This window comes from Octopus bimaculoides, chromosome 24 (genome assembly GCF_046866305.1).
Source record: "Octopus bimaculoides isolate indiv1 chromosome 24, ASM4686630v1, whole genome shotgun sequence".
In the NCBI taxonomy this organism is placed as follows: domain Eukaryota; kingdom Metazoa; phylum Mollusca; class Cephalopoda; order Octopoda; family Octopodidae; genus Octopus; species Octopus bimaculoides.
In genome coordinates this window covers 26,162,334-26,172,333 of record NC_142951.1, presented here as the reverse complement: position 1 = coordinate 26,172,333, position 10,000 = coordinate 26,162,334, and the positions used below count along the sequence as shown (strand labels likewise).

General features: G+C 37.2%; 1 protein-coding gene across 1 annotated transcript in view; it reads right to left on the bottom strand.

Annotated features, from left to right (window-relative positions):
* The window catches only part of LOC128250810 (ras-related and estrogen-regulated growth inhibitor-like), a 97,561-nt gene that overhangs the window by 200 nt on the left and 87,361 nt on the right, over positions 1 to 10,000 (bottom strand). Inside the window, exons 3-4 of the mRNA XM_089341449.1 lie at positions 4,473 to 4,552; positions 1 to 2,167 (exon numbers count right to left, since the gene is read on the bottom strand). The exon at positions 1 to 2,167 is cut by the window's left edge and continues 200 nt beyond it. Coding sequence (XP_089197575.1) covers positions 1,760 to 2,167; positions 4,473 to 4,552 — 488 coding nt within the window. The 3' untranslated portion in view covers positions 1 to 1,759. The remainder of the gene's footprint in view (positions 2,168 to 4,472; positions 4,553 to 10,000) is intronic.

Here is a 10,000-nt window from a genome sequence, read left to right as displayed (position 1 = left end):
ATCCGTGTCTGTATAAATACATTGGTTAGTGTTATGAAACACAATCTTAGTGCTGCTTCAGTATGTGTAAGTACGTGTCTTGAATCACATAAATCAATTATGCAAATTAATTGATCCAAAATTTGTCTGGGTCAAAGTTCTTGTTATTTTAATAAAATTACAACCATAAAAATCAGTTTTTCTTTATTCAGGACGTCAAAATTAATCAATGTTCATCTCACTAAGTACGTGTGTGTGTTTGTCTCTAATATGTTTGCGTGTATGCGATATGAAAAGTTGGCCGTCTATTCGGAGTTTCGCCTTAGACTAGGGTAAAACTCTGAATACACTGTCGACTTATGATACAATAAACATATAAGCATATCTAGAAACTCAAATCACAATACTGAACTCTATATCAGATAACGTTTGGACTACGCAAAATATATTTTTTATATATTTTACAACTCATACAATACAACGTATACATACATACATACATACATACATACATATCTCTATATATTTGTATTTATTTATGCATACACACACACACACACACACACACACACACACACACGCACGCACGCACGTATACATACACATCTACATACATATATACACTCATATATGTATGTATATGTGTGTATACACGTGTGTCTGCATGTAAGTGTGCAGTAGCTTGCTTTAAGCGTTCTTATATAATACAGTTTGCAGGAAAGCTTTTTACAATGCAAAAGAATGTATTCATAATCCTTATGCTTCCGTTATATTTCGAGTAATTTACTGATCGACAGAGGAGATATATCGTGAAATATGGGCACACCAATAAAGCTATGTCCGCCAGCATTTTGGCCACGGAACGCAACGTAGGTAACTTTCGGATAAATGTAATTCTCATAAAAAGGCCCAAGCTAACAACTCAGAGTGAATCAGTTTACACCAACTTAACAATTACTACTACTACTACTACTACTACTACTACTACTAACTACTACTACTACTACTACTACTAACTACTACTACTACTACTACTACTTTTCCTCCTACTACTACCACATTGCCGACGTCGCTTCTGCTTATGGTACTATTACTACAATAATGAATTTTAATCCGCTGATAATATTTAAACTGTTTTCTTCCGTCAAAGGGTATGTTACTCGAAATATTAGGAATTATTAAATTACACATTTTTTCGCATTGTAGGAAGCTTTCACACACAATTCATGCGCGCGCACGCGATTGTGTGTGTCTGCCTGTGTGAATATATATATATACATATGTATGCATGTATTACATATATGTACTTACAAGTCTTAATGTATATTTTGGCTCGATGTTTAAATCAATTTACGTGTGACTGTCAATGTATACGCGTCTATGCTTGCCGATATATATCTATGTATGTATGTATGTATGCTCGTAGGTGTATGTGGACGTGTATGTGGACGTGTATGTGTGCGGTGTATTCGTGTGTGTGCATGACAGTTTTATCAAATGTTTGCTTTAAAATATAAAAAAGATTTTAATTTTCCAAAATATCCCCCGAAATAGTCTCTGAAGTTTTTATCTTCTAAACCAATTATTTCAATTTGATTTATTTTATCATAATTTAGCAGTTCAATATCATTTTAATTATTGATTCCATCAACATCATTATAATTATTGATGTTTCCCACCATTCTTTCTTTCTCACTTTTGGGTAATGAAATTTTGGGGAAAATAGACACAAACATTTTCTTTTCAATGGAAAGCGGACGTTGCTGAATCTCTGCCGAGTTCAAGTTGGTCCCTGGATTTTGAACATTTTGCTAAACGCTTGCCGAACCTGCTGGGCTGAACTTCGTCTCCGAGGTTTCCCTTCCATTTGTTTTCGTCGTTTTATATCCCGATGTAAGTCTTGAAAAGCTTCAGAAATCTCACAGATACAGTCACTGGCAGACGTTTCAAAGAATGCACATGACAGCTCGATAGCCAACTGTCGGCCTTCAGACGATGTAACTTTCCTTTCGTGTAACAAGTCGGTCTTGTTTCCCACTAAAACACAGTGTACGTTTGTTCGTTTCACCTGGTCTAGGTATTGTTTAATGTCTTTAACTTCATCAAAACTATCCCGGTCATTCACTGCATAAACCACAATAAAACCGTCTGCCCATCGAATCAGTCCTTCACGGTGAATGCTGTCGTCCTGCATCGGATGAAAGAGAAAAAAATATTAATAAAAATTGATGTAAAATGTCAAAAAGATTTTGTGTATATTTATAGACAATTACATGCCAGGACCAATCAAATATGATACAGAATTCATAAGAAACTATGTTCGGATGCAAGTTTTAGTTAAAATTAAAACTTGTAAAACTAAGCCTTTACATAATAAGGAAGGCCAGGAAATCTTTGCTATTTTAAGATGATTTCTACGAGGGTCGGGTGGGAAGAATAGCGAAGAACTCTTCGACGTCTCCATGGGTAGTTTATTAAACTGCGATGTCTTCTCTGGAGATATCGCAATACCAACTAAAAAAGAAATACCTGTACAACATTAAACTAATCGAGGAGACGGAACATAAGAAGACAGTTCAACTGTTTAGCAGATAAGCTGACTATTAAATGTCTTGAAAAATTCCCCCAAAATTCCCGAGTATAAGCAAGCAAATACAATGCATGGCTGCATCACTCACAAGTACAATTACACAAACTCACTCAGAAGTTAAAATAATTTCATGATACAGCACGGGCAATTACTCAACAACTATAGAATGCTATGGCGCAGTTCCAGGCGCAGTTCCAGACTATTTCTCGTTTGTCAAAGACTCAATAAGGCTTACTAAAGTCAGAGAGAATTTTCAACAGTAAGTGTAGTGAACAGATACATGTTCACAGTACTTATACGCACAAACATATAAAAACATTGCCGCACCATGCACAATCACAACCACATAAGATATAATCGTAGAGAATTGGATATCAGCCAGAAACATTTTTTTTCATATCATTGATTTTTTAGGGGTTTTTTTCCCCCCTTTTCAAATATATCAAGAGCTTCAAATGTTTAAGTAAGAATGAATGGCGTCCCCGCAAAATACAGCCTATAGCATAATATTCTTCAGATACGGACTCGTGTATTTCGGAAGGTATTGAATGCAGTGGATTGTCTCTCCAAGCAAGAAACGTCAGATACTCACATCGTTGTTACTGCATTTTACTAATAAATCATTTATTTCTATTCAATAGTCTTTCTACCGTTTGTTACTACGAACCTACACACACACACACTTGCATTGGAATAACGTTTTTGATACAATCAAAATATTAAAAATCTAGCCCGTCAAAATATCGGCTCTTCAGATAGTAAAAATGGTATTCGGTAACGGTTATCAATATTATTTCCGGTTCACTTTCATATTGAAAATCTTTACAGCTTATTTATTTATTTATTTATTTATTGTTAACTTTGGACAGCTGTTCGTTTTCAACTTTGATTTTGAAAAGGGACACTCTTTTAGTATTTTAAATCTCTCTGCACAAATATCACAGTACGTTCATTACATATAGTATCCCTTACAGATGGATCTCCGATTTGCTGTTTATTTATTTCTGTCTCTTTTCATTCATTTTGTTCCTGTTTAGACGATGGCTTTTATTTCACTGCTTACATGACGTGCTGTAAATTCTTTTTTAAAATCCCTTCCCAGTTTTAAACTTCAAAATTTCACCTCGTCCAACAAAACCAAACGTCCCGCAACAAGGAGATTTCCTTATCTTCTTCCGTTTTATAGCTAAGTCTTGTTAATAGTTTTACTCAGATTTAATGATTGGTTTGGGGGATATTATTTTGAAGAATCTCAAGCATTGTGGTTTCTCGGATTATAACTACAAACGAGATGGTTTCATTTGTATCTTCCACTTCATTGTTAGTGTGTCGTCTTGGATTGAAAATTGATTTTTATTCAACTTTGATAATATTTATCAACTCTTCCTGCTATCTCTGTCTCCGAAGGAATCTTTTCAGTTCTTACAGACATCCCTATCATTGAGCAGAATTAATATCTATTGTCTATTAAGGCATTTACGTTCTGAGTTCAAATTCTGCCGAGGTCGACTTTGCCTTTCATCCTTTCGGGATCGATAAATTAAGTACCAGTTGCGTACTGGGGTCGATCTAATCGACTGGCCCTCCCTCCCCCAAAATGTCGGGCCTCGTGCCTAGAGTAGAAAAGAATATCTATTCTCTATTGTACATACACGTCTTGCCATATTACGTAGAATATTTCTTTTAGAAAAACCTAAAACATGTATATATATATATATATATATATATATATATATATATATATATATATATATATATATATATATATATATATATATGATGTATGTATTTGTATGTATTCATGTATGTGTGCATATGTGTGCATATGTGTATACATCTATGTACGTATGCGGGCACGTATGTATGTATACATGGTTGGATGAATTGATATATATATATATACCTTGGCGGGCCCTGCAGTGTCCAATATCTCCAACAGCACCTGTTCTTCATCTATCACTGTTTGGTGTCGATATGTCCGTTCTACAAAAGACAGAAGAGAAAACAAAAGTAAAAGATATTAAACGAAAGAGAAAGAGATGGAAGGCATATGGTCTCTTAATGTCGCCCCAAGAGCTGCTACAATATATAAGTATTAGCAACATATGCCGCGCGCCTTTAAATCCTGGATGAGTGTCTAAACCGCAATAGGTACGATATTTCTGTAATGAGATGAGATTGTGTGATAGGATAATGAGGCTGAGAACCCTTTTGTGAGGTAAGATTAATCTTACAAAGAAATGGTTCCTCTATCTGTTAAATGATCTTAGAGAGTTGATATAGAATTATTCCATTCGTTGCCACTCACAATCCCAGAAACTACTGTATATTATATTTCTCAAAACAAAAATCATAGAAACTCACATTAAATCTGTATAAAACTATTAAAGAGTCACAAATTATTGGTTTCAAATTTTGGGACAAGACCAGCGATTTCAGGCGAAGGGATAAAGTCAGTTCAACTGGTATTTAGTTTATCGACCTTAAAAGGATGAAAGGTAAAGTCGACCATGGCAGAATTTTTACTTAGAACATAAAGATGGACGAATGCTGATAGGCATTTTGCCCGTCGTGCCAACGGTTCTACCAACTCGCCGTCCTCTGAACGTTGTTGTTCCTGTTGCTGTTGATTAGCTCGAAGTCAGCCTTGATTAAGTAGACATGTGATCAAAACCGTTCCATTTGTAACCATCCATCGTTTTTCTACATGAGGGTCTCAATGAAAGGTAGGCAACAGATGGACTTTGTTAACCATTCTAAGATTAAATATGTATTCTATGTGTTGAGATGGGAAGTTTGTGCAGTAGATACATAGTTTACCCCCACTCCAAACCAACAATACAGAGTGTCCACAAAGTCTGGGTATATGGGGATTAACACATACTTTAAGAAATTATTATTTCTCATATTTAATTGTTAATGTTATGATTTTATTTACTCCATGTACCCAGACTTTGTGGACACCCTGTATATATATACAGGGTGTCCACAAAGTCTGGGTACATGGGGATTAACACATACTTTAAGAAATTATTATTTCTTATATTTAATTGTTTATGCTATGATTTTTATTGACCCCATGTACCCAGATTTTATGGACACCCTGTACAGTGCAATGCGTGTGTGATTAAATTATATACCAATTTCTTTGCTTTCAGTGATATTTAAATCGGATAGCACTATGACAAATTTGTCAGTGCGTGGAGACCGAAAGAATTCCCAGTTGAGCCGCAGCGTCATTCATGAAGCTCACAGAGATCTGGAGACCAAGCATCAGAGGAACGCCGATGCGCAGACAATCGCTATGAAGCTGTGTGCCAGTTGCGAGTAATAGCACCACATCGATCCAAAGGCCGCTGTGAGGCTCGGACGCGGTCATGTTACCTTTCAGCTCATTTCGCCTTAGTGATTCAGAGATAAAGCGGTATATCAAAAGCTGTTTGGTGTGATGACGGAAAATGTCAGTAGAAGCTCTAGTTAGTGAGGTACGAGAAAGCGATCTCCTGTCAAACATTTCTAATTTATTACTTTAGATTCGAAACACACTAAACAGTGTTACACCATTAACTAGCAATAGTTAGTCTTTGTTCAGCTGGTGGCTAAATCTCGACATTTTGTTATCTGATCTAACGCATCAAAAAGAGTAAATGAGAAATATATTTACTTATGCATGTGTATATACGCAGGCACACACACACACACACACACATACAGAGGCAATTTGTGTTTATCTATATAAAAACGTGTGTGTGTGTGTGTGTGTGTGTGTGTGTGTGTGTGTGTGTGTGTGTGTGTGTGTGTGTGTGTGTGTGTATTAAGTGGGTCTGAAAAAAAGTGACGGGAACAACAACAAAAAAACAACAAAAAGAACCAGTTGGTGTTTGAGAAACGAAAGACAAACAAACAATTCTGAGTGAAGATTGAATTATAAACACAGAGAGGAAGATATATATGTGTGTGCGTTTGTGTGCGTGTGTGCATTTGTGTGTGTGTGTGTATGTGTGTATATATATATAGAGGGAGAGAGAGAGAGAGAGAGAGAGAGAGAGAGAGAGAGAGAGAGAGAGAGAGAGAGAGAGATCCATACATACATACTTACATACATACATACGTACGTACATACATACATACATACATAAAGACGTATGTATATACAAAAGGGATTAGTACGCTGGTGAATAACGGATATGATATGGAAAGGGTAGGGACGGGGAAGGAAAGAAAGAAAGAAGAAGAAAAAGAAGAAAGAAAGAAGAAGAAAAAGAAGAAAGAAAGAAAGAAAAAGAAGAAAGAGAACAACAACAACAACAACCACAGACAATCCGAATGGCGTTGACAATTCATTACATTATCTTTCAGTGAAAGATAATGAAACACTCAACTAATTAGATGTGATTAATTATTATTTGTGTGTCTAAGTGTGTGTAGGATTTATAATTGCATCCACTGCCCAGAAGACACACACACACACCACTATATCATTATTGAAGAAAACTGGTGGCGGTCCTGTCAAACCTGCTGAGAAATGGACTGTGCCGCATCAAAACTTACCCCTACGACTCTACTGAGAATTGAACGCCTGTTAATTATGAAATGACAATGCGTGAAACGATTCTCCCCAACCAATACACTTAGAGTAATAGTGATGAAATATCCGTTTCTACTCTAGGCATAAGGCCTGAAATTTTGGGGAAGGTGGGGCAGTCGATTGGATGGACTTCAGTACGCAACTGGTACTTACTTTATCGAACTCGAAAGGATGAAAGGCAAAGTAGACCGCGGTGGAATTTGAACTTAGAACGTAAAGACAGACGAAATGCCGCTAAGTATTTAGCCCGGCGCGCTACCGATTCTGCCAGCTCGCTACTTATGTATCGTATGTATATCGGAAGTGTTTTCTTTCCATATTGAATATTTCTGTCAAACTGTGGATCTAAGATGTCCAACGGAATTGAAGTAAATCGTATAAACACCATTTTGGTATTCTTTTTTTAAAAAGTGACCTGAACGGTGGGGTCGGGAAAAGAGGTTAATTGAGTGCGTATGTGTGTGGGTGAGTATGGGTGAGTGGGTTTGAGTATGTTCGTGTGAGACTGTGCACGCGTGGGTGTGTGCGTATGTGTGTGTCTCTGTGTTTGCCAGTGTGTGTGTACGCGTGTGTGACTGTGTGTGTGCACGTGCGTTTGTGTGTGTGTCTCTATGTGCGAGCGTGTGCGTGTATGTGCGTGCGTGTGTTTGTGTGTGAACGTATGTGTGTGTGCAGATATATCTTCTTAGGTTATAGAACACAGAGCGTTCACTGCAGAGATACAGGAGAAAGTAGAGGTACGAGAAACGAGAAGCTACTGCAACATGTGAGGCATCTCGTACTTGGACCACATCACAAACAGGTCCGAAAAAAGAAACCAGCCAGCATCACATTGACGATCTTGGAGAACTTTTCACAAAGGTGAAGAAAAGAAAAGACAGCTGAGACAGTGTTCACGTAGAGCAAGACTTTATGACTTTGCAAAGACCATTGTCTAAGGAACATGTAATGAATAAAAGGAGAGGTGCAAGTGGAATATACAGATGGCCAATAACAAAGAACGAACAGACAAAACGTTAGCGTAGACCTAAGCACTGGCACCCAACCGCGGCAGGTGGGAAAAATTGATGTGCAATATGTCCTCATGGTAAACCTACGACTCCATCAGAGGTTGGGAGACGGGGCTCAAGCAAGCAAGTGAAAAACAAGCATCTTTGTTTTGAAGACGAAAGGTGTTTCTTCCACCAGGATAATGCTCGGCCACATACAGCGAGGATGACATTCCAAAGGCTGGAACAGTTTGAATGGGAAACGATTCCCCCACCCACCATATTCGCCGGACATTGCCCCCATCTGATGATCATCTATTCTGTAGTCTTTAAAATCATTTGGACGGGAAAATATGAATTCTGCAGACGAGGTCGGAACAGTACAGGAGGAGTATTTTTCATCACAGACAAGTGAATTTTGGAAGAGGGGGCCTTGAAAATCTAGCAGATGGGTGGAAAAACATTGTAGAAAATGAGGTAGAGTATATTTTAAATTAAAAAAGAACTTTGTTCAACTTAATTTTGAAAAAATAAAAGAATTATAAAAAACCGCATTATTTATGGGATGACCCAACATATATATATATATATATATATATATATATATATATATATATATATATATATATATATATATATACGACGGGCTTCTTTCAGCTTCCGTCTGCCAAATCCAGTCACAAGGGTTTGGTCGGTCCGAGGCTATGTTAGAAGACACTTGCCCATGATACCACACAGTGAGACTGAACCAGGTACCAAGTGGCTGCGAAGCAAATTTCTTACCACACCCCCACACCTGCGGTTATATTATTATATATGGGGAAGTGCTATATACGTATTTGCGTATAATACAATCCGTATATGTGGCTGTATGCTTACCGCGTTCATGTGTGGTATTTTTTTTTTTCAAATATGCGTATGAATGTATATTTGTATTTATGTTCTATGTACATATGCATATACGTGTAACTGTAAATGTATATGTATAATATGCGTGTGTTCATGTATGTGTGTGTGTGTGTGTGTGTGTGCGTACGCTCGTGCGGTTGTGAATGTAGTGCACGTGCATATCAATTATAATTGTTATATGTGTGTATTTGGTACACATATGCTTTGAATTTAAGTACGAGCGCTTAAGAGTGGTAATATAAGGTGGTTATGGCTATGAAGAGAGCGTAAAAGACTGGTGGGGAGTGTGGGGAACAAATGGGATATAACTTAAGTTATCCAGGCTGGATAGGTGGAGCGTTCGGTGTGGTGTCATGGTTTAAATTCCGCAGTTTAGATTGCAATATTTGGGAACCAGGAGAGGAAGTCTCTTCCCTGATGTTCAAGATGTTCTCAATTGAGATTAGAATATCTAGCTTCTCTGTGATATATAAATATAGACAAGGCGACCGGTCTGAGAAATGAGCTCCGCGTGTAGGAGCAGTTGCTGCAGCAAGTGTTGCTGGCCATTTTCCACGGCAACGCCATCGTGGTCAACATCGCGGTGCGCGGCTGAGTACATCAGTTTATCCAGGATGTGTGCCCATCGCCCTGCTCCCACGAACATATACTGCTTTATCCCCCTTTTTACTTTCTTTTTCTTTTTTATCTTACTTTTTTTTTTCTTTTTCCTTATAGTTAAATGTTATAATTTGAGAATAAAATGTAGAATTATTGACGGGATATGAACTCTGAACGAAAGCCTCACTAAAGTAAAAGGGAAAATAATAAAACGTAAAATAAAAATAATAATAATGCTTGTTTGAACTCATAATGGTACTTCCAATAACGCACAGCAGAATCTAATATTAACACATGAGTATGATACATAAAACCATTCAATCTATGAGTGTCACATCAGCGAAC